This window comes from Saccharomyces eubayanus, chromosome X, assembly GCF_001298625.1.
Source record: "Saccharomyces eubayanus strain FM1318 chromosome X, whole genome shotgun sequence".
NCBI lineage: Eukaryota > Fungi > Ascomycota > Saccharomycetes > Saccharomycetales > Saccharomycetaceae > Saccharomyces > Saccharomyces eubayanus.
In genome coordinates, this window is record NC_030985.1 from 251,391 (window position 1) to 275,407 (window position 24,017).

At 38.9% G+C, this 24,017-nt stretch overlaps 8 protein-coding genes across 8 annotated transcripts; 5 read left to right on the top strand and 3 right to left on the bottom strand.

Annotated features, from left to right (window-relative positions):
• Positions 1 to 459: 459 nt before the first annotated feature.
• Positions 460 to 3,981, top strand: SRS2 (DNA helicase SRS2; the record flags this gene model as incomplete). Its single annotated transcript, XM_018366030.1, has 1 exon — positions 460 to 3,981. The coding sequence occupies one exon, from the start codon at positions 460 to 462 to the stop codon at positions 3,979 to 3,981; it is 3,522 nt and encodes a 1,173-aa protein (XP_018221236.1).
• A 136-nt stretch (positions 3,982 to 4,117) lies between these two features.
• GWT1 (glucosaminyl-phosphotidylinositol O-acyltransferase) lies at positions 4,118 to 5,590 on the bottom strand (the record flags this gene model as incomplete). Its single annotated transcript, XM_018366031.1, has 1 exon — positions 4,118 to 5,590. One exon carries the CDS (start codon positions 5,588 to 5,590, stop codon positions 4,118 to 4,120), a length of 1,473 nt encoding a protein of 490 aa, XP_018221237.1.
• A 209-nt stretch (positions 5,591 to 5,799) lies between these two features.
• DPB11 (protein kinase activating protein DPB11) lies at positions 5,800 to 8,079 on the bottom strand (the record flags this gene model as incomplete). The annotated part of the gene is made up of 1 exon (XM_018366032.1): positions 5,800 to 8,079. The coding sequence occupies one exon, from the start codon at positions 8,077 to 8,079 to the stop codon at positions 5,800 to 5,802; it is 2,280 nt and encodes a 759-aa protein (XP_018221238.1).
• Positions 8,080 to 8,866: 787 nt separating this feature from the next.
• On the top strand, positions 8,867 to 11,443 carry SIP4 (Sip4p; the record flags this gene model as incomplete). The annotated part of the gene is made up of 1 exon (XM_018366033.1): positions 8,867 to 11,443. The coding sequence occupies one exon, from the start codon at positions 8,867 to 8,869 to the stop codon at positions 11,441 to 11,443; it is 2,577 nt and encodes an 858-aa protein (XP_018221239.1).
• Positions 11,444 to 11,813: 370 nt separating this feature from the next.
• On the top strand, positions 11,814 to 12,827 carry ARG3 (ornithine carbamoyltransferase; the record flags this gene model as incomplete). Its single annotated transcript, XM_018366034.1, has 1 exon — positions 11,814 to 12,827. The coding sequence occupies one exon, from the start codon at positions 11,814 to 11,816 to the stop codon at positions 12,825 to 12,827; it is 1,014 nt and encodes a 337-aa protein (XP_018221240.1).
• Positions 12,828 to 12,990: 163 nt separating this feature from the next.
• Positions 12,991 to 15,471, bottom strand: TRL1 (tRNA ligase; the record flags this gene model as incomplete). The annotated part of the gene is made up of 1 exon (XM_018366035.1): positions 12,991 to 15,471. The coding sequence occupies one exon, from the start codon at positions 15,469 to 15,471 to the stop codon at positions 12,991 to 12,993; it is 2,481 nt and encodes an 826-aa protein (XP_018221241.1).
• Positions 15,472 to 15,827: 356 nt separating this feature from the next.
• On the top strand, positions 15,828 to 17,699 carry EXO70 (GTP-Rho binding exocyst subunit EXO70; the record flags this gene model as incomplete). Its single annotated transcript, XM_018366036.1, has 1 exon — positions 15,828 to 17,699. One exon carries the CDS (start codon positions 15,828 to 15,830, stop codon positions 17,697 to 17,699), a length of 1,872 nt encoding a protein of 623 aa, XP_018221242.1.
• A 4,182-nt stretch (positions 17,700 to 21,881) lies between these two features.
• On the top strand, positions 21,882 to 23,717 carry TAX4 (Tax4p; the record flags this gene model as incomplete). The annotated part of the gene is made up of 1 exon (XM_018366037.1): positions 21,882 to 23,717. One exon carries the CDS (start codon positions 21,882 to 21,884, stop codon positions 23,715 to 23,717), a length of 1,836 nt encoding a protein of 611 aa, XP_018221243.1.
• Positions 23,718 to 24,017: the final 300 nt, after the last annotated feature.

Below are 24,017 nucleotides of genomic sequence, written 5' to 3' on the forward strand. Positions count from 1 at the left end.
GTACCTGGCAAACCAATTAATCCTCAGTTGATTGACCATTACAAAGATGCTTCAATTTAAATTCAAACACTTTCGTTTGTTAGTGTAATAACGTATCTTATTGCGTTTGAGCGCATGTTCTTGTTACATAATAATGGTAGCGCCGCCCTAAACACGCTAGGGTAACAAGACGCGAATGCGAAAAACTCCCAAAAAACCCAAAACAAAAGAAAAATGACAACATTTGGGATGATACAGATGAGGAAGACTTAAGCTTAGAGGCCACTCAGCTATACCGATCCTGCTGCTCAGGCTCCCTTCCAGAGTGCGCACCATCTCTCGATCTTAAAGTTGGAGAAGAAAATATTCTTAGATCGTTTACTCTTCCTTCCTGTTTTCATTTGCCATCCATAATTATACTCAGTTTGTTCGGGTATCACGTTAACTTGATCTCTAGGTTTCCAGTATCCAGGGCAGCAAATGTCGTCAAATAATGATCTTTTGTTGCATATAATATCTCAATTAAATGCGCAGCAGCAAGCGGCGGCTCTTTATGACCATACTAAAGGGCTGCAGGTCATAGCCGGCCCCGGTACGGGGAAGACTAAAGTTCTGACTTCGAGGGTGGCCTACTTGATTCTGCACCACCATATGCATCCGCGCGATATCATAGTGACTACCTTTACTAACAAAGCTGCTAACGAGATGAAAGAACGTCTTCAGGAAATGCTACGCGGTACAGATGTCAATGTCTCAGAACTCCTCATTGGTACTTTCCACAGTATTTGTCTAAAGATACTCTATAGGTTTGGGCACTTGGTAGACCTACAGAAGGACTGGAGGATCATTGATGAAAAGGAAATAGATGTTATTTTGGATGACATGGTTGAAAAAGTTCCCGACCAAATAAGGGATTACGCCTCCTCAATTTCAAGGAAAGTCAACTTGTGTATGCCCAAGAAGAATGGTGATGAATGGTGCATCCATCCAAAGCAAATCAAGAAACAGATATCAAGGCTCAAATCAAACGCAATTCTGCCCGAAGAATACGTTCTAGACTCGAACCATGACACTGCGTTGGCTCATTTTTATCAAATCTATCAATCAGAGCTAAGCAAAAAGAACACTTTAGACTTTGATGACTTGTTGATGTACACTTTCCGCCTGTTAACTAGAGAGCGTGTTTTATCGAACGTCAAGCATGTTTTAGTTGATGAATTTCAAGATACTAATGGGATTCAATTAGACTTGATGTTTCTCTTTGCCAAGGGAAATCATCATCTCTCGAGAGGAATGACCATTGTGGGAGATCCCGACCAAAGCATATACGCCTTTAGGAATGCCTTGGCCCACAATTTCTTGGAGATGGGTAGGAAATGCCCCATCGAATACTCGACTATTGTACTAGTGGAAAATTATCGTTCATCACAGAAGATTCTAAACACAAGTGAAATTTTGATAACACAGCAGAACAAAGGACGTCAGAATAGAGCTCCACTTCGTGCCCAATTTGATTTGGATTTCCCCCCTGTTTATATGAATTTTCCTGCTTATTTTCTGGAGGCGCCTTCCTTAGTACGAGAATTATTATACTTGAAGGCTTTACCAAATTTGTTCACATTTAACRACTTTGCCATTCTAGTAAGACAACGAAGGCAAATCAAACGAATAGAAAACGTTCTGGTAGAACATCGGATACCATACAAGATCATAAGGGGCCATACCTTCTGGGATTCAAAAGAAACAAGAGCGATGTTAAACTTATTGAAATTGATATTTTCTCCAAATGATAAACATGCAATTCTGGCTTCACTTTTATACCCGGCAAGAGGTCTTGGTCCTGCTACTAGTGAGAAAATCAAGAACGCGCTAGATACACTTGCCACAGATGTATCATGTTTCCAAATTTTAAAAGACATAAGTAATAAAAAAATTGCTTTGGATATACCGACGAAGGGTCGTTCTGTTATAGCAGATTTCATCTCAATGATAGAAAATTGTCAATTGTTGCTAGACAGTACTCTACTCGGAAGTCTTACTGATCTATTTGATAAACTTTATGAACTGTCTGGGTTGAAGTACGAATACTTATATAAGGATGGCAAGAAGAAAACCGAACAACTGGAAAAATCTGAACCTAATTTATTAAACGTAAGGCATAAAAATATTGAACTTCTGAAGAACTATTTCTTAGCTCTCGTTAATAAGTCGGAAGCTTCAGATAAAGAAAAAAGCGAGAGTCCGAATGCGAAAAGTGACAGCGAAGACCCAGTTGAAGACAAAGATACCACTCCAAAGGAATATCTCCGCAATTTTTTCAACTCATTGTCGCTCCATTCGGACACAGCTGAAGAAGAAGAATCAGAATCCAACACAAGTGCAAGAGTGAATCGAGAAAAAAACGGGTTCGTTACAATCTCTACAATTCATGGTGCCAAGGGTCTCGAATGGCCAGTAGTGTTCATTCCTGGCTGCGAAGAGGGGATTATTCCTTGCGTATTCAACGATGATAAAAAGGACGAATCAGAAGAGGACGAGGAGGATGAATCAGATAATGGTAAAAAGGATACGAGCCCTAAAAAGAGTAAAATATGTTCTGTGGAAGATTCTATAGATGAAGAGAGAAGAATGTTTTTTGTTGCACAAACCCGTGCTAAATATCTTCTTTATTTATCGAATACCACAACAGCAGAAGACGGTGATAGACCACGCATTGCGAGTCGATTCTTAACCATAGACTTAGTAAAAGCCATGTCCGATAGTCAAAAATTATTTGAGAGCACGAGTAATATTAAGAAATTGTATCGTATTTTGAACAAAAAACCGCCTGCTCAGACTGATAAACTCTTCTCCTTGGACCAATTGCAAAAAGACTATAACCGGTTCATTGAGAACAGAAGAGAAAGAATGATTTGGCAGGGAATACAAATGAATGACATCTACGGAATACAATTATCTAAAAACAAACTCTCAGGTACTGTTAATGATTTTACATCAGCTGCAGACCAATTACGACTTGAAACGAATCGTTCTATATCCCCGCAAAGGAAACATGCTCCGAGAATATTCCCACCTAAAGTCAATGGAAGTTACGCTCCTAAAAATATGGTTAGAAGTCCGGAAAAAAGATACGCTCCAGAAACTACATCTTACGGTTCTCCAGCAAAGAAAAAGGTGTATGCGCCTCAGTACGGTTCAACGAACAGTGTACCAAATCGTCAAGTATTTCACTCCGCAACTGGGAATAATGTTCCTTTTTTAAGAAGGGAAGATAGGTCAATCACTGATTTATCTCCAAGATCATCAACAAGGTCGTTAAGAGGCGCGTCACCAGGTAGAACGAGTAATATATCAGACAATGTAGTCGCGCTATCACCAACGAGGCCTTTGAAAAAAAAATCTGTTAATAATATTCATGTTCCAACTGCAGGCACGTTTAGAATTGAAGCCCAATCGAACTGCGATGTACAAGAACGCTCAAAATACTTTAGTAATTCATTAACGTCTAGTGAGTGCTCTAATCTTTCTAGCACAAGCGCTAACTCTGGCCAGTCCAATAACTTGATACAAAATATCAAAGACGAGTTAGATTTATCCGACGACGAATTACTAAATGATATATCAATAGAAAGGAGAAGAGATCTTTTAACCCCAGGGATTACAAAGAAAGCAAAATCAAGATCTCGAAATAGGCGGTCCAAAGTAGAGGAGGGAGGTGGGAGTGAAGAAGTCATAGATTTAAAGAGCGAATTTGAAGAAGACGATAGTAGAAATACAACTGCGGCTGAGTTATTACATAACCCAGATGACACCAAAGTTGACAACCGTCCGATTATCTCGAACGCGAAGTTTTTGGCTGATGCAGCAATGAAGAAGACCCAAAAAGCATCAAGCAAGGTCAAGAATGAGTCTGCGTCAAGTCAAATGGATATATTCTCCCAACTGACGCGAGCGAAAAAGAAATCAAAATTAAACAATGGCGAGATTATAGTTATCGATTAGCTGTCAAGCTTGAAACAAAACTATGTTAACTGATGTTGCAATCTATAAATTTTCGTATAAATAATACATAGGAGTTTTTTTAATTTTATTGGTGGGTTCTGTACATGAAACGTGTGTAAATGCGGATGCTTTTTGTCTATATTTTAATAAAAATTCTTCTTCTATATAAGAAAACTGAAACGACAGCAATGAATAAACAATATGCAAGCAAAACCAAAAGTGAAACCATGGGTGAAGCGTCTATTGTAACCATTGACATGTTAACCAAACCCGTAGACACATTTGCTAAAAGAAATAGAAACAACCCATTGGAGTTGATTGACTCCAACGATTCTGCAATCTTATAAGTTTCATATGAATTATCAAAAATCTTGTCAGTTATGCAGTATCCAGTCAAAAACAGTAAATTATACGTAATGACCCATAGAGTATATGGTAAATTAGCAAACCTTCTTGATGCGTTATAAGGATGATATTGGAAGACCAACTGACTAATGAGAATGAAAATTGCACTCCATATACAAAGGCCGGTTAATGGAGTTACTGAAGTCCAACGGTTCCAAGCAGAAGGCTTTCTCGGTTTAGTAGTCACATCTTGCGTGGAAGGCTTGTAAAGATTGTTTAAAGTTGGTTTATTTCCTAATAAGTAAAACCCTGTGTTCTGACCCCAAAGAAAGATCGAGCAATAGCCTAAGAATGATAAGATACCTTCTCTGTTAGCATTGAAGAAACCCTTTCTATCAGCTAGAATTAAGAAGCTTAAGGTTTGATCGTCTTTCAATAATAGCCATTCATAGATGCAAGAGATTAATGTCGCAATAAAACAACGTGGAATTATTCTTGTAAGGGGATCAATAAGAGTCAAAACAGGTGGTAACAAAGCCAAAGTGATAAAAAAATTCCAGTGTACCCCATATTCTGTAACGTGTTCTTGATATTCCAAATTTTTCACAAAATATAGCCTCATTAAGCCTAAAAACAATAGAGCTCCACCAGATTTCAGAGCATTGAATACATTTCTTACAAAGCTGGGTTTATCCTTCAAGCCTGAATTCCTTAGCAGTGCTCTAGAAGAAACAATGCCGTTACTAAACACAAAGGATCCCACACCAAGGTCCATCAGGGACGTACCCCAAGTTTCGACCTTGGCGAATCTTCTTGGAAAAATGGGGAAATCTACCGCCAAGATGGCAATGGCAGTTAGAATAAGCATCCCACCCCGGTAAGCAGTAATATAAGGCTTCTTTTCCAGCTGGAACTGCTGTGAAGTTAAGTTGTTCCTTTTATGTACTTTAGCGGAAGATTTGCTTGAGCTGGTAAATCTTCCGTAGATGAATGTGGACACACAAGGAATCATTATTAAGAAGCCTAAAAGATATGGATCACTAGCATAAGTAGTAATCGATAACAGCAAAGGAACCCAATTCAATGCAAAATCAATGATATATTGTACGTTGGGCGTCTTTGATTGCAAAAAGGTGGAATTTTTCAATAGATTCCATGATACGTAAGTTACTAACGCAATTGATGTCACTGCGTTAATTTCTGTAATGGAACCACCATTGAGGCCTGTCACGAAATCTTCTTTTCTTTGTTTTAACGTCGACATTGTCTTGTGACGTATCACTCCAGCTTTATTATAAATTCGCTACGTGTTGTTTTTATCATTTTTGTTGCTTTATTCACCCCCCCCCCCGGTACTTTGATAGCTATTGTCATACATAACGGGAAATGTATATAGATGAGGAAATTGAATTATGCTGATAGGAATTCGGCGTGCATGTAAACAGATATACAATATGTAGTGGTCATCAAGTTTTAAGAACCCAATTCTTTCGTCTGAGTTCTTGTATGTCGTTTTATGGGCTTTTCCGAAGAAAAGGCATTTTTTTTATCTTGAATTGAACCATATGTAACTTGAGTATGAGATATCTCTTCAGCAGTTGTCGTCTGTTCTACATTGAGAACTGCGTTCGGTAGATTCGTGGATATATTTTCCGACATCATCGTACCCCAACTAGTGGTTCTTTTAATTGGTTTAGGAACGAAATTCTTTGGCGGTGACTCTATCTTAATTCTTTTTGTATTTGGCATCTGTCTCTCTGGGGATTTCTCCTTGACAGTCGATGGTAAGCTGCTTCTTTTCCTCTCGCTATCTGTTTCTCTAATTTTTTGTAATAACTCGTTTTTAGTATCCTTTATGGAATGCTCTGATAATGAGGAGTTTCTTCTTTTTAAAAGAATAGTTTTATCAATTTTCGGGTCATTGTTTTGATATTTTATTTCAGAACTAGTATTTGTGTGGTTTTGTTTTTTTATTTTACATTTGAAATCGTCCTTTTGTCCTCTTGGGCAAATAATGCACCATTTGATATTATTCAAGAAGATTTCGTCGCTATCTTCAGACGCAATGGATAATAATTTAAAGATAAATGCTGGTGTAACTACTGGTATAGAATGAAATTTTTTGATGTACTCAATTTTCCTTTTCATGGAGTTTCTCAAGATTGGATTACTTTGAAAATCCTTTTTTTTGTTGTTATCACTGTCATCATCAGTGTTGTTACTGCTAAATTGAGTAAAGAGGTCACTGAACTCATTCGACCATAGCGGGTGAGTCTTTGGTATACTAGGCAATGCCGCCAAGTTGATCAACAAAATATCAGTAGACATGTTCAGGTATTCTGCATAATGGATACCCATTGGTTTTAAGAAGTTTAGAATTTTAGTCAGATGTAATAGTTCCACACCCGAGAATCCAGTAATGGTAACATTTAAAAAAGACGAAGATGAAACGTCGTGATGCAATAATTTTGGTGAAAATAACACCTGGAAGTCCAGTGTATTGAGAAAAGGTCTCGACCACGAGTCTATTGGGTCTAGTAGTTTCTGATAATACAAGCAGCGCTCAACGAAAAATTCTGTAACTATGCCGTCATCGTCATCAGCAATGCCAGGTAAATCATCGAATGAATCAAGGGGGCAGTCACTTGGAATGATGAAATATGAATGTTCATATACGCTGTCCATGCGAGAATTTTCAACCCTACCCCCATTTTGAACGATAATTTTAGTTAGTATTGATCGATGATTGGCAGGGAACTTTTGGTGGATGACAAATGAACAGTCACTAAATATCAACGTCGATATAGTGTTTTGATGGTCGTTATCCATCGATGGCGAAGTGTGTGCAAGTACAGAAAAATTCGTCTTATTATCCTGTTGTAGAGACATTGCCTTGTCCCAAATCTTGTCACCCTTCGGCTTGAACTTATTTAACAGAAAAGACGTTTTCGGGAGTGCTGGAGTAGCGGAAGACGATTGTGGTTGTAGGAAGGAGCGATCATTTGTATTTGTTGGAAAAGTGGAATTTATCTTATCCCAACAATCACAAGAATTTAAACCGATAGAATCATAGGCCAAATCTTTCAGTTTCGGCAAAAGATAATAAGGATCGTAAGGTAGTAGCGCATTTCTCCTTTGGCAATCCAGAATCCATTTGAAATGTATGATGGGCAAGTTTTGGGCGATGGCGGCACTAACTCTTGCGCCAGACAACGAATCCGTAACAAAGATCGATATCTGCGCGTCCGGGTCTTGGTTATCATCATCATGGGAGGCCGTATCTCTAATCACAAAATTTTGGTAATTGTAACTTGAACAGCCTAATTTCTTAATGGACTGAATCAATGAATCAATGGACGTGGTTTTCGCATCGTTTATTCTGCCAATGAAGATATTGAAGTTCTGCAAAAATTTGAACGAAAATCGCTGATACAGCGTTTTTAACATTTCATGAGTGATATTCGTTGTCGCAGCGATGCCGGATTGCGGCAATACGTTTTCTCCAGATAACCAAAGCTGGTAGATGTCGTTGATTGCGTGGATGTCAATGAATATGATGTCAAATCTGTGCTTCACAGCAAATTTGAACTTGTTCGTATTAGTAGTAGATCCGACGATAAGAACGTTGACCTGTCTGGTCAGATCTTTAGAAAATATGCCACCCAACTTGATGATCTTCTTGGATATCTTCTTTGATAAGATTTCATTATTTATTGCAGTCGGACAAAATGTTATTCCTTGGAAGGGTTTCATAATTATATCAATACCGATGGTAACGTCCGTGCCATACTACACTCGCAAGCCCTATATACTACCGTACTATTTGTCTTATTTTACCGGCACCTACGAACAAACTAAACCAAGTACCTGATGTACTATATATATTTTACCTTACAATACGCGAATATTCGACCGATTTTTTTTTCATACTAAAGAGGGTAAGAAACGCGTCTCACTGCCGCACATGCCAAACTTATAAGAAAAAAGAATAGTAATAGATCCAAGGCCGCTACGAGGAAAACGAAGGCTTCAAAGTCGATGAGGTCGTCTTGCAAGTAAGTTTATGAAGACATGGCACGATCAATACACGAGAAAGTGCATGAACTGAATACAAGAACTATCGTAGCATGGGCTCTTCAGGCGAAAGAAGAAGTGGGAAAGTAGCATATACGCATCACAACTGTACGGAAATGACCATAATGTAAATCATTATGAGGGAGAAGATGCTAGTCACTCGAAAGTGCTCCAAGCGCTAATCAGTAGTGACGGGTGTGATGATGTGACGCACGGTAATTCAGAGAGGGCAAGGTGTGGGTGGAACCAGAACGCCGCCAACTTTTTTTGCCGTTCGACCGGCATGGGCGGCTAAATTAGGGGCGCGGGTGAGAAGTCGGCGGCAAAGCACAGAACTATATAAAGCGGAGAGATCTTTCCGGGTTTTACCCTTTTCAATTTTTTTGTTTTCCTTTTCCTCTGTTCTTCAGTCTACTTTGGCGGCTAATTCTTTTGCTTCTTAATACACATTAACTTCTACTAGACAATGCCCAAGAGGAAATATGGCAGGTCTTATTCGCTCGATAATGCGGATACCGACAGCAACAAAGTGTTGATAGTGCCGACTGGCCCAAGCGCCGCCAACGCAGTCCCGGATTTCTCCGTTCGGAAGGCTCATGCTTGTGATAGATGCCGACTGAAGAAGATCAAGTGCGACGGTTTGAAGCCGAACTGTTCAAATTGTGGCAAGATCGACTTCCCTTGCAAAACTTCGGACAAGCTGTCCAGAAGAGGCCTCCCAAAGGGCTATACGGAATTGCTAGAAAAGGAAATTGTGCGATTGACGAATTTGAATGCGAACGCGACTGCGACTGCAAACACGGGTGCAAACACGAATGCGAATACTACTGCCAACGCGAATACTAATCTTCCATTCATCAACGATACGTTTTACTGTTTTAACAACTACAATACTCAGTCTGGCAACCAAAGGTTTTTGGGTCATTTGACTTGGAACATCCTCACTGAGACGTTTCCAAACTCGAAATCAATGACGTTCACAAATGATCGCGACCAAAGCGGCTTACAGTTACAATTCTTGACGGATCTTTTGAATTTGAATGCGGATTTTAATCATTTGCCAAATTTCCTTCTACTCAAGTATAATTATAATCTGCAATTTCTGAAAAATTTACTATCCGTAATCATTAAAGACTTCTTCAAAAGACAAAACTCTCTGTTGCCACTATTGTACCCTTCAAACTTATGGAAGAACTCACTTTTGGACAAAATTAATTCGGCAGCAACAGACGATCCAATAACTTTACTGACTTTGATTTATATCATTCAGTTTACCTGGTCTTGTTTTGATGATTTCAAACTCTTCAAAAGCACCAAACTAATCTTATCTTTAACAACCAACAGCACATCAGATTTGAAAGTTTTGCAATTGGTGAACTTGTCCGTTTTTTATTTTATGGGCGGCTCTATTGACATTGGTAAAAACAAAGGCTTGGCAACATCAAACTCAAATTTGGACGCCATAATATGGGCCAGTGATTTACTGAATTTAAATTTCACCAATATTTTAAATATGGGACTGTATATAAATCCAAAAAAACTGATTTCCATTCCAAACAACACCAACGATAATAAATCAAACGAAGAAGAAGATAAAATAGTAGCATTTTGGTGCTTCCAATTTTTGAACTCTTGGTGGTCTTTGATTCAAGGTTTGCCGAAGTCAAATTTTTTAATTGAAGAATTCCAACCAAAATCAGTTTCAGTACTAAAAATTCCCAAATTGAAACCATTTGAAATTTTATTAAACTTTATTGTAAATTCTTTGGATGGATGTAATTTATTAAAAATCTCTTCGTTGGGCGTTTCAGATCTTAGTTTCCAATTTTTCCAAAATGAATTAGACAATTTCAAAAAGGATTTGTTATTTTGGAATCTTTATCATAATTTAAGCGATCATGAAAACTTTAATTTTTTAACTGCAAAGTCGAACGCCAAGCCAACAATGAATTCGTTATTCAAGAATTTATCAAACTTGAATCATAAGCTTAACCAACCTGATTTCGTGGAAATTCAACTAACTTTGTTCTACCTGAGTCTCAAGCTAATAACGTCAAAAAAAAACGATCAAGACTTGAATAAAGAGGATGTTTCACTAGAAATTTTGACCCTGTATTTTTTAATTTTGACGGATAACTCTAATAACGATGACGACCAACAACTACAACCACAGCAATTAAATCTTTACCATTTTACGCCTTTCAATAGTATTGATATCATTAACTTGTGTTTAAATAATCTAAACAGCTGGTCAATATCTTATAAATACAAACAAGACCAAAATCATCTAGAGTCAAATAAATCGAAGTTTGAGAGCTTCCAAACTTTTCTGAACCATTGGTGTTTAGTATGGTATTATGATGAACTTTCTACTAACTCTTTTCTACAAGTCCTTAAAATAAATTTTGGTTTATTAAATTTCGAAATAATCAACTCCCCACAAGAAACAGAACAACAACAAGAAACAGAACAACAACAACAACAGTTACACATAAGTCTAAACAAGTTGAGATATTTGAATTCAGTAATGAACTTTAACTTAAATACAGCAAAGTCAAACGGTACATCAAAGGTCAACACTCAACTTAATCTTTTACAAAATTCAAACACAAACTCTAGTTCTAACTTTCTTAAAGCATCTCCATACGACTTTAATAAGATTTTTATGAGTAATTTTGAAAACTATGATTACGAAACAGATGAAGGTTATGCTGAAGACGACGATGAGGAGGACAGCGATAGCGATAACAGTTTACCCTTGGAGATCCCATTCAATAAGAATAAAACCAAGTACAGTAATAAAAACAAAGAAATACCGCAAAGATTGTCTTTATTTCAAAACAAAAACAACAATTCTGTAAACTTCAATCCAAGCCCGATTTCAGATCCAAATCTAAATCTAAATCCTCATTCGCCATCGACTCCGACGACAAGGAAAAAACTTCTAGACCATATTATATTAGAAAACAGAGAAATTCTCAACAGTGATGGCTCCAGCAAACAAAAATTCAAAATCCAGAATATCCTAAACTCATCCTTCTAGCAATGACGCATGTCAGCCTTAATTCCTTCTCTGACTAATTGGTAAATAGACACTTCCTTCCCAAATAACTGCTGTGACTCACACGCTTTCTTTTGCCCTGTTTTGCGCGAAATGACACATCGGTCATTTGTTTCCGTTAAGTGCAACTCACAGCAGAAGCGCCCGCACGGATTTTTTTCTCAGCTGGATTGGTCACATATCTCTTTGGCGCAGTTTTCTGTGCGGGTCGAAAAAAAACCCACCTATATAAATGAACTTTTCACCTCTAAAGGCAGTTGATTCCATGTATGTCCTTTAAGTACAGTTGATAACGAGCATTTAATTTATTTATTTTTTTTAAGTTTTTTAAGTAAACCAAACAATCGTTACCATGTCAACCACAACATCATCATCATCCTTACGCCATTTTGTGTCTATCAAAGACCTTTCTGATGAAGAATTCAAAATTTTAGTTCAAAGAGCTCAGCATTTCAAAAATATTTTCAAAGCAAATAAGACAAATGACTTTCAATCCAACCATTTAAAACTATTGGGCAAAACCGTTGCCCTAATCTTTACTAAAAGATCAACAAGAACAAGAATTTCGACTGAAGGTGCCGCTGCCTTCTTTGGTGCTCAACCAATGTTTTTAGGAAAAGAAGATATCCAATTGGGTGTCAACGAATCATTTTATGACACCACCAAGGTTGTATCTTCCATGGTTTCATGCATTTTCGCCCGTGTAAATAGACATGAAGATATCCAAGCACTTTGTAAAGACTCTTCAGTTCCAATTATCAACTCCCTATGTGATAAATTTCATCCTCTACAAGCCGTTTGCGACTTATTAACGATAATCGAAAACTTTGACATTTCTCTAGATTCATTAAATAAGGGAGGTAACTCCAAACTGAAAGTAGCATGGATTGGTGACGCTAATAACGTTATTAATGATATGTCTATTGCATGTTTAAAATTGGGTTTGAGCGTTAGTATTGCAACTCCTCCCGGTATTGAAATGGACTCTGAAATAGTCAACGAAGCCAATGTAATTGCTGAGAGAAACGGTGCGACATTCGAACTAACGCATGACTCTTTGAAGGCATCTACTGGAGCTAGTATACTGGTAACTGACACTTTTGTCTCCATGGGTGAAGAATTTGCAAAGCAGGCCAAACTGAAACAATTCGAAGGATTTCAAATCAATAAAGAATTAACCGCAGTGGCTGATCCAAACTTCAAATTTATGCACTGTTTGCCAAGACATAATGAAGAAGTCAGCGATGACGTCTTCTACGGTGAGCATTCCATAGTTTTCGAAGAAGCTGAAAATAGACTATATGCAGCTATGTCTGCTATTGATGTCTTTGTCACCAACAAGGGTGATTTCATGCACCTAAAATAACCCTGAGCCCTTGCATGTACGCCCGTCATAAACTAATATATAAATATAGATATAGACATGAATAAAATTGTATGTCCTACTAATTTTGAAATCATCAAGAGAAAGTTTTTACTTTTTTTATGAATTATATCTTACATTCTATTCAATTATACAAAGTGCTATCTTAAAAGTTCAAACATACATCGCCAACGAATTCCTTTGCATCGCTCAATTTCAAAACTTTTACATTTTCATTTTGAGCTTCACCGGATTGGACTTTCTCGCATAAAACGTTCGAATAAACCGCCTTGACATTACTATCGATTTTACATACCGTAATATGAGGAACTTTATTCAGACACTTTAATCCATTGACAATATCGCCGTTCACGTCAATTAGGCACCCGGTTTCATTTCCGGAAAGCTCTACTACAATAGCAATTATTTTGTCATCCCAACATAATTTGTTTAACTTGAATTTCAGTTTGTCAGTGGTGTTCACCGATGTATTTTGGTTATTACCAGAGTTGTTTTCTTTATGATTGTTGTTGTATTCTGTTATTTGATCATGGTATCTCGTCAAATACAGTTTCCACAACTTCTTCCCCTCCTTCTCACGAGACGACATTACGTGGCCCAATGTAATATGGAAGTCCTTTTGAAGTCTGTCGTTTGCGAGTAATCCTTCGAATTTTTGTGACAAATCTTTATTATTAGCAACACCCTGTCTCACCAAATTAATAATTTCATCATGTTCCCTTGCATTAACTGAAATGTAAACAGGTCTGATCAATTTAGGTGTTTTCTGTTGATTTCCGTTGCCTTTACCTACTATCTTTCTCACTGTCGGTTTGTATTCTAAGCTCTTCCTAAATGCTTCATCAATTTTATCATCAGTTGGGATCTCAGGCATCAAGATAGGGTACACCCTATGGATTTCATTCAGAATTTGTTTTACATTCGTTAAAGAGGAATCTATCTCATTGAAGTCCAATTCAATCATCAAATCAAACATGTTATCGGGTGATTTATCTATATTTAACGGCTGATATCTTTTCAAAAACCCACTCATGATACCAATGACTTTTTTCTCTCCCAGTTCATCCAGTTTGATACTTTGGTGATTGTTACCTCTTTTGATTACTCTTTGCATCGTGATGTCTCTAATTTTCGATAACTTGTCATATGGTRCGAATGATATACCAATCACCTTGATGTTCGTATCATATGCCAAATAATCTTCCTTTAGTTCATCTAACCATTCAAATAATTGCTTTCTTTCTCGGAATTGATGGTTATTTCTATCAACTATGACACATTTCATTTCTTTTTTGGCTAGTAGTTCTAATGATTTTTTTATTAGTTGTGATTTATCTTTACCAGTGATATCATCATTTTGAATGTGGCCCCAAGTTTCAGGGAACAGATTCGTTAATGTCTGTGAGGTCGTTGTTTTACCACATCCAATGACTGAAATGGGGAAAATTAAAAATTTTGTATGCTCGTCCACTTTATCATAATCTATGGCATTTCTTAATTCCAATTCGGCCACTTTTTCATGATTTAAAATTTCTAACCCACTCATACCATACGACTCCAAAAACATTGTTCTTAATTCAATGATCCTAAATCCTTTCATGTAATCTTCACGAATCTTGGGGGATGAATCCAATATTGGAATCACGAAATCAAGATACTTGTTGGTTATGAATTTATGTTTTTTGAATTTGAATACTCTTGAATTATTGGAAATGTAGTCTTTAGTAACCTCTCTCCATTGACGATACATCAAATATGGCTCTTCAAACTTATATTTGAAGAAGAATGGTTTTCCATTACTTTTTAAATGACATCTGATAACAAACCCTTCAATTTCTTGACCTTTAAAAGATCCGCTTGCAGTGCAATCGTCAAAGAGTTTCTTCAAATCTTCTATGGTGTTCATGTCAAAGGACTGTATGCGCTTGAATCCGTATTTCAAAGCCAATTCAGAAACATCTTTCATATCCCAGGTTTCAAATTCCGCTTCATTAACATTGACACCATGCAAGTATAAACCAGCCTTCTCAAGGGGATACTCCAAGATGTGCTCTTCGAACGAGTCATCGCAATATTCTGCCACTGCGGTAATGTTGTATGTGTATAGCATTCTCGCAAAATCTTTTGGATCGACATTCATTTCCGCCAATTGCTTTAAAAGGTGTTTCTCGCCTGCCTCTGCATGGTTTCTATCTACATCCTCTCTCGGTCCAGTAGAGTGTTTTGAACAAACTACCATTGTGCCATCCTCCAAGCCAGAAATGAAAATAATACAACCATTGGCCTTTATTGTTACATCATAAGGTCCTCTACAATTCTCTTCTATCCATTCCCATTTGGTGAAACTTACTTCGCCCATGTTAAAAAATTTATCATACCCTCTAGCAACAATAACTGGACTTTCTACATCATCGCTAATAAATAAACCTCTCGCTTTACAGGGCAACGTTATATTGTTTTTGCCGTAGTCCCACTCATTAAATTTCCAAGAGACTACCTTCTTATCGCTATGTGATAGATCGCAAACTCTTCTGTAAGCTCTACCTCTAGAATTAAGTTTCTCTGCATCTTCTAGCTCGCTGACAAGCTTAGCCACTGTTCTTTTATCGCCGTATGGACTGGGCATCGTTCTTTTGCGCAAGTCCTTCTTCAAATGAATGCAGCTAAACAAAAAGTAACCTATGAATAACCGACTAGTTCAAAGATATGTCGAATCACAAGCCCTACTCGAAGCTAGCCTGGTAAAGAAAGGAATGAACTGGTCGGTCTTTCCTTAAGCAATCGATCTGGAACTAGCCTCATCGTGAAATTTCATCAAACTACGCGGGCGACCCGGTTGAACATAAGACAACTCGCTGAAACGGCATCCTGCTTAAACGCAGCCTACCCTCAAGCACATACCCTTAAAGCGTGCGGAATAGTGGCTATAGAGGTCTGCGATATAGTATCTAGTCCTACAGTAGTCAATAGGGTACCACAAGAATGCCGGCAGAAATTGATATCGATGAAGCTGACGTATTAGTTTTATCTCAAGGATTGCAGAAAACAAGTAAGCTCACCTTCCAGATTAATAAATCATTGCAGAAAATTGCGGCTACGTCGAGTCAATCCAGTCAACTCTTTACTCCAATTTTAGCTAGAAACAATGTTTTAACTACATTGCAAAGAAATATAGAGAGTACTTTGAATTCCGTTGCCTCCGTAAAGGATCTAGCCAATGAAGCCTCTAAATATGAAATTATCTTACAAAAGGGTATTAATCAGGTTGGATTGAAGCAATACACACAAGTGATACACAAATTGGATGATATGTTGGAAGATATCCAGTCTGGCCAAGCAAATCGGGAAGAGAACTCGGAATTCCATGGGATTTTAACACATTTAGAAGAACTGATCAAGAGTAGCGAAGCTCAACTGAGAATATACTTCATTTCAATCTTAAACAGTATTAAACCATTTGATCCTCAGATCAACATCAACAAAAAGATGCCGTTTCCTTACTATGAAGACCAACAGTTGGGTGCTCTTTCTTGGATCCTAGATTATTTCCACGGAAATTCAGAAAGTTCTACTATACAAGACATGCTTGTCGGTGAGAGAAGTAAACTGATCCTCAAATGTATGGCATTCCTTGAGCCGTTTGCTAAGGAAGTCACCACCACTAAAAATGCTCCATACGAAAAGGGCAGCAGTGGAATGAATAGTTATACAGAGGCATTATTGGGTTTCATCGCTAGTGAGAAGTCACTGGTGGACGATTTGTACTCACAATACATAGATATCAAACCTCAGGTGCTATCGCAGATTTTGTCGCCATTAATAAGTGCCTATGCCAAACTTTTTAATACAAATTTGAAGATTGTACGAAGCAATCTTGAAAATGTGGGGTTTTTTAGTTTTGAATTAGTCGAAAGCATAAATAGTGTGAAAAAAACACTTCGAGGCAAAGAATTACAAAACTATAATCTATTACAAGAATGTACTCAAGAAGTACGTCAAGTTACCCAATCTCTATTTAGGGACGCTATAGATAGGATTTTAAAAAAGGCAAACTCCATTTCAACTATTCCTTCTAATAACGGTGTTACTGAAGCAACCGTGGATACCATGTCAAGATTGAGAAAGTTTAGTGAGTACAAAAACGGTTGTTTAGGGGCCATGGATAATATTACACGTGAAAATTGGTTACCTGCCAACTACAAAGAAAAGGAATACACTTTACAAAATGAGCAATTGAACTGGGAGGATCACAATGTATCATTATCGTGTTTTGTGAGTGACTGTATAGACACATTGGCGGTTAATCTTGAGAGAAAAGCACAAATAACGTTGATGCCCAATCAGGAGCCAGATGTGGCTAATCCGAATAGCACACGGAATAAGCACAAGCAACGTATTGGTTTCTTTATTTTAATGAACTTGACGCTTGTCGAACAGATTGTGGAAAAATCTGAACTAAACTCAATGTTGGCTGCAGAAGGTCACGCAAGGTTAGAAAGGTTGAAAAAACGCTACGTTAGTTATATGGTATCTGACTGGAGAGATTTGACTGCAAATTTAATGGATGCAGTTTTCATCGATAGTAGTGGTAAGAAATCAAAGGATAAAGAACAAATTAAGGAAAAGTTCAGAAAATTCAACGAAGGTTTCGAGGATTTAGTATCGGGGACAAAGCAGTACAAACTATCCGATCCGTCGATGAAGGTAATTCTAAAATCAGAAATCATCTCATTGGTTATGCCCATGTATGAAAGATTCTATAGCAGATATAAAGACTCTTTCAAAAATCCTAGAAAGCACATCAAATATACTCCCGATGAATTGACAACTGTTCTGAATCAATTAGTCAGGTAGTGCCCTTACACGACATATGTCCTTGTTGATATGCTTTAAAACTGGTAAATTCATGTATTTTTAGTCAGTTTTCTCTACAAAAAAGTAAAATTAGGACGAGAAAAATCAAAAGATATATATGTATATGAAATTATATGTCTGCCCTTAAATGCAAAACGTAAAAAAAAGAAAAAAATCTTAATATTTTATATTAAACTAAAGCGTGCTTTCATCAATGCTCTGTAATCCGGATTCGTTGTCTAAAGTATTAATCAACAATTTCTCAGGTGAAGAGAGTCTTGAAATAATTCTTTCCTCAGTATCAGAATTTTTCGAGCTTCCCGTTAACCCGGAGCCCTGCGTAGTAACATCATTATTGTGATCTGACTCAGTTGAATTTTGTCCGTTAATCAGGTTCAAAAAGTTTTCATTACTTCCTAAGAGGGGAGAGAATTGATTGTTCTCAGTGTCATACTGTGAAGGATGCCATGCAGAGGAATTTCTTGCATACGGAGCTGTGATATCAACCGTGGTGTCTACCGAGGGTTCAAGCAAGTTGACAAAGGAATCATTAGGCCCTAAAAAGGAGTCGTCATTCATTCTATTGGTCAAAGTCTCCGTTTTGCTTAACAAGGGTTCCATAGTTAACTTGTCCTTACTTATATTTATTCCCGAGTAATCAAAAGAAGATCTGGCCGATGCGGGTGTGCTCGAAGAATTYGTAACGTTTCGATTCAATTCGTTTTTGTCATGATTGTTGAGCTCATCGTCTATTAAGACTTGATTTAAGTCGGTGAAAAATGGACTATCATGTCTTACTGTGGATGGCAGGTTGTCTTGCACACTTTCTCTTTTAGTCAATGATCGTAATGAATCACTGCTCAGGTTGCCTAAAGTGGAATGTGTCGAAGATATGAAGGCGTTATTGGTTGGCAAGCTATGAAGTGAGGACGATAAACTCAGTACCCTCTTCCTGTCCCTTTCATTTTTCTTTCCTTTACTTTGATTCTTATCGGGTACGGGGTCCTTACTTTCTTCGTGTTGTGGAACTGCCTTTTTAATCATGTCCCTATTTTCTCTCTTCTTAGGTGTGCTGTTCTTTTCGTGTTTATTATCTTCTACTCGTGACATTGATTCTTGTTCATTCATAGTCTCGGGAGTACTGGTATCCAAAAGTTTGCTCGAGCGTGAACCTTTTAAACTCACAGGCGTGGGGTGCCTTGAGGTTTGTTTCCTCTTTTGACTATTATCGTGCAGCATGGAATCCTTATAAGATGGCGGGTCTTTTGGCAAGGTGCTCGATTCTGATGAGGACACTTCAGTAGTAGTGGTTTCAGACGTACCATCAGATATCAAATCGGAAGAAAAATCGAAATCTGGCGGTGGTATCTCCATGTTTGACATAGGTGATGTTATTGGTGAAAGCGGGATTGCCTGAGGCGATGCGAGTTCTCTTTGTATAGTTTCTGGTTGATAAATGTTCGACTTCAATTTGGCGGAATTGAAAACAGTGCTATCTTTCGAATGAGATTTTGAATTTCTAATAAATTGCCTTGAGTTTCTTAACGATGAGGTGGACGGTAAGTGAGGAATCAAAATATCCAAGGGTTGAACGTTAGGCGAAAGAACTRGTGATGACAGAACTTCCTTGGGGAAAAAAATATTTGAATTATGATACATGTTGGCATTGTTTTCCGATGATTCTAATATTGAAGAAGTGGAGGAGTTTAATTCTTCTGGAATAGCCGTTGTACGGCCATCATAACTTGGTAAAAGAGTATTTGCATGGGAACATAACCTATGTAAGACATGTATAGGAGAATCAATGCTAATTTCGTAATGCTTTCTCTTATTATCTACTACTCTAGATAGTCTCAAACAAATTTTTATCCAATGGTTCGCTTTGATGCTTTCATATGAAGTATCTGGATGTAGCTGTTGATGGTTGTTGAAGCGGCTTGGAACAAAAATTTGATATTCATACTCCTTATTAATCAAGTCTCCATTTTTTGGGTCCGTCAATAGGTTGCCCATATTCTTGGCCTTCGACAAATTCGCATCATTGGGTAAGTTAGGTAGTCTAGGACCCTTTTGTTCCGTTAATAAAAACTTCTTGGTAGGCTCCATTCTATGAACTTTTTTATCCCTGCAGTAGTACTCCATTGTTTCTGTGACGTAAATTCTAATTCTGTGCAGTGTAACTTTATCAAGAGGAGCGAACTTGAATGTGATAGGCAAAAAAGCATCTAGTATAATATCTTTGGAAGCTATGACGATATCATAGTATAACTGGTTCTCCCAATCTCTCGATATAATGATCGGTTCACTTTCTTCCACGGAGTTGTGAGCTTGTGTCCGTACAATGTCAACAACCTGCCTTCCACTAATGTTTGATTTGAAAGCACCCGGTCTCTCTATACTGGCAAATAAGAAATACTCTACGAACCCAAAGTCGGCTTTAACTGATTCCGGGTATTCTTGAGGAATTAGTTCTTCGAAGGCATAAATATAGTCACCTGGTTGGAAGATGAAGGAATCTCCACCAGGCCCGCTGGTGTAGTGATTGCTTGCCATTGCCAGGTGACCGCTACTGGCGGGTATATGATGATTATGATGAGACGGTGAGTCGTTATGGGAAAATGTGTTATTTAGCAAGTCAGAAAAGATAGAGGTGGTAGTAGGCTTGAAATTCTGATGGGATATAGAAGGAGATGTAGCTCTTTTCAACAAATTTATCGGAGACAAATTTCTTGAAGGAGCCGTGGAGGAAGTAACCGAGGAAGATCTAGATCTCTGCCTACTTTCTCTATCCCTCACATTGACCGATGAATTACCTGGCGTACCTAGAGGTGATAAGTTCAAAGAGGATAAACCTGATATGGAGTTTTTCCTACTGTTCAAAGCACCGCTATCTGATAGTGTTCTATAAAGGGAGGCACCACTTTCCCTTTTCAAAAAATTATCATTTGCATTGCCGCTATCGGTAGCAAATGATTTTTTCTTTCCCTTCTGTTCAGTTGGCGGATACAGAGCCCATGTATGGTCTACAATATCCTTGATCTCTACAAACTCTTGTCTTTTGGGCGGGATACCCTCGGGCCATTCAGTTCTAGAATATCCTTTGAAAGCCAGGTTGATGCTTTTGAGCTTTGCCGGTTTCAGTATCCGAACCACTAAACAGCCCCGAAGAACGACTGAGGGATATTCCGTTCTTTGAGGGTCAAACCCTTGAAGAAATACAACCGGCTCAGCCAGATGAATGAAGAGCTGCAATGAAGAGCTCTGTGCCAAAGGCGTGGTATCTAGAGGAATATCGATACTCTTTTCCGCAGGAAACACCGGCGATGAGATAGGCTGGTCCATGGGCATCTTGCAAAAGTGATCTACAATGGAAAGTACAACAAAAAAAAAATGAATAAATAATTCAAAGTGGAGAGCAAAAAGACCAAAAATAAGCAACAACAAAACACCTGCTACTTTCACTCTTCTTCGTCTCTGCTCTTGCTCTTGGTTTCGTTGTGGAACAAATGGCAAACTCTATTCTTAACAGACGAAAAGGAGACTCTAGCCAAGTCTTTTTTTTTTCCTCTCCAAATTGAGCCATGTCGGATTAAATTTCTTTTCCGAGGCCGGCAAATCCACTGGGAGTTTTGGTAAAACAGACCCCATTAAACAACCAACATTCTATATTCTCAGCTGAGGAAATCTTGGACGGAACCAACAGCGGGTTGGGCAACCTAGCATAAAATGAGACCTGATGTTATAGAAAGGTACAGCATCGGCTCTATCGGTCTCGTGAGGAAGGAAGGAAGGAAGGTCAGCTGGCAGGCGGCGAGACAATCTCTTTGACGACAGGATGTGAAACCGGGAGGCAGCAACATTATTCGGGGGTGGACGGGACGATGATTCACAGCAATTACAACACTCTATTTGGTCGAACCTGGCATCGGTACCATCACTCTTGTAATTGAGGTTAAGAAAGGTTAGCCGCTGAAGAAGGGATTTCTCGTACTGGTTTTTTTTTCTTTTTTGGGGACGGCGCGAGGTCGATGCGCCGGGAAGTTCTTCTCCGTGCAACATGAATAAATCGGTTCTACAGTAGCTTATGACGATCCCCTGCTGGTAGTAAATGGGTCAGTGCAGGCTGTTCCATGAGAAGAATAAGTGGCATAGCGTTAGAGACATCACCGTGAAGTCTGAATAATGTTATTCTCCAAGAAAAAGCACTCTGGAAACCACGCCGTGGTGGAATTGCCGAAGGAAGCTCTGCGAGATTCTTTAGTTGCTGCACAAATCACCTTCAAGCGGTACGCTAACCCCGATACCAGCGGCACTGAGAGGCCGGGACACTTGCAGGTGGCATCTGCACCTGTTGTTAAGACCGAGGCATCTTTGCCAAGGTTAAGGCATCCTGAACCGAGGACTGTGCGCCATCAGGACTTAAGGGAAGCGCTTGCCAGCCGTACTGAAATTGCCTCTGTACCGACGACCCCCCTGGGAGTGGGCCAGCGCGACATCCAAAGCAGAGCATCGAATTTGCCGGGAAATCTTGCCGCTGCCGAAACTGCTGCGTATTTGGCCCATTCAGGCTCATTTAGCAACAGACCATCTCCGGTCAACAGCCGAGATCTGGTCGATGATGGGGAATCTAAGCCGCCGCGTACTCCTTCTGCACTGAGAAGTGAGTTACAGTTAAACAGAGCTAGGATCCCCCCACCATCGCATGATATTTCCGAGCGCTCGCGTTCTATTTCACCGCAGGTATCTTACTCTACTTCTCTGTCATCGTCGTCTTCTTTCATTTCCGATGAAGAAGACACGTCTTATAGAGAACGAAGCGTTGACGAGGTGCTTCCTCCAGAGCTCTCCGTTTCTTCCTATAGTCTCGCATCCAGGGTCTCGGAAAAGCCCTCTGAAACCTCACAGCAACCGCGAGAATCGGACTACACTGCAATGAATAAACTAAATGGCGGCAACATAATCTACAAGGGCACTCTGCCTGATCTAATACCAAGAAGCCAAAGAAAAATAGGAAAGCCAAGGCTTAAGACCAGGCTTTTAAGATCTTCGGATAGCAACGAATACAACAACAATTATCGCCAACAAGAAAGTTTATCGCGTATATACTCGAACCAGCAACAGAACGGTAAGGCGATTATAAACACCCAAAAAAATGTGAAGTTGAAGACTACCATGAGGCGTGGGAAATACGCAATTACGGAAAATGACGAAACTTTCCCTTATGATAAAAGGCCTTCTGATGTGTCATCCGATTCAGATACTGATGACGAATCTGATTCAATGAAGATTGAAAAAAAAAAAAAAAAAAGCCGCCGTTCCAAATTAAAAAAGGGTTTGAAGACCACGGCAGCTGTAGTGGGAAGCAGCACGTCTGTACTGCCCTTCCCGCGCCACCATCACCACCACCATCGCCAACTGCATAACCCGAGCTCTCACCATCTGCACACTCATCATTACACGAGTCCTCAAAAATTTAATGAAGATAAACCGTGGAAATCTCATAGAGACGTTGGGTTTATCACGGAACAAGAAAGGAAGAGGTACGAATCCATGTGGGTTTCTAACAGGTACCTGTATCTACGCCTGCTACCTTGGTGGCCCACTCTCACTAATGAAGACAATGAGCTCAATCTACAACCATTGAGTCTACCGCAAGATGGACTGATGCTGAATTTAGTCGTTAAAGATATATGGAATCGATCAAACTTACCCACAGACCTTCTCATACAAATATACAACATGGTGGACACAAGAAAAGATGGCACCTTGGACAGAAAATCCTTCATCGTGGGCATGTGGCTTGTCGATCAATGCCTCTATGGCCGGAAATTGACGAATGAGCTGGACCAGAGAGTCTGGAGTAGCGTGGACAATCATATCCTTGGAGCCATTAACCCGCAACCAACAACCACTGATCACCACCACATTGCTGATAACGTCCTGGATAAGCCATCGAGACTCACCGTACGACAGGAATTGAAAAACATTAAACGCGATCTTAGGAACGTTCGAATATGATAGCTGGAATTTCGCACTTGTCCCTTACCCCTCAATCTGGGCTGCCACTATCAATTTACAATAATGTAGCGATAAAGGCTTTCTTTAATACAATAAATCAGAAATCAGAGAAGGGAAAGGAAAAGAAATAAAAATGCAACCTTTTTTTCACTCATTTTTCCTTTTCCTTTTAGAAGTTCTTCCGTTCCGCGGATTTTGTTCTTCCGAGCTCTGATTCCAGATCTCTCGAGCCTAATGCCCATTTTTATTCCACGCTTCCTGTAGTCTTTGTCTTTCCAGCAGTCGCTCCCCCCCTATCTT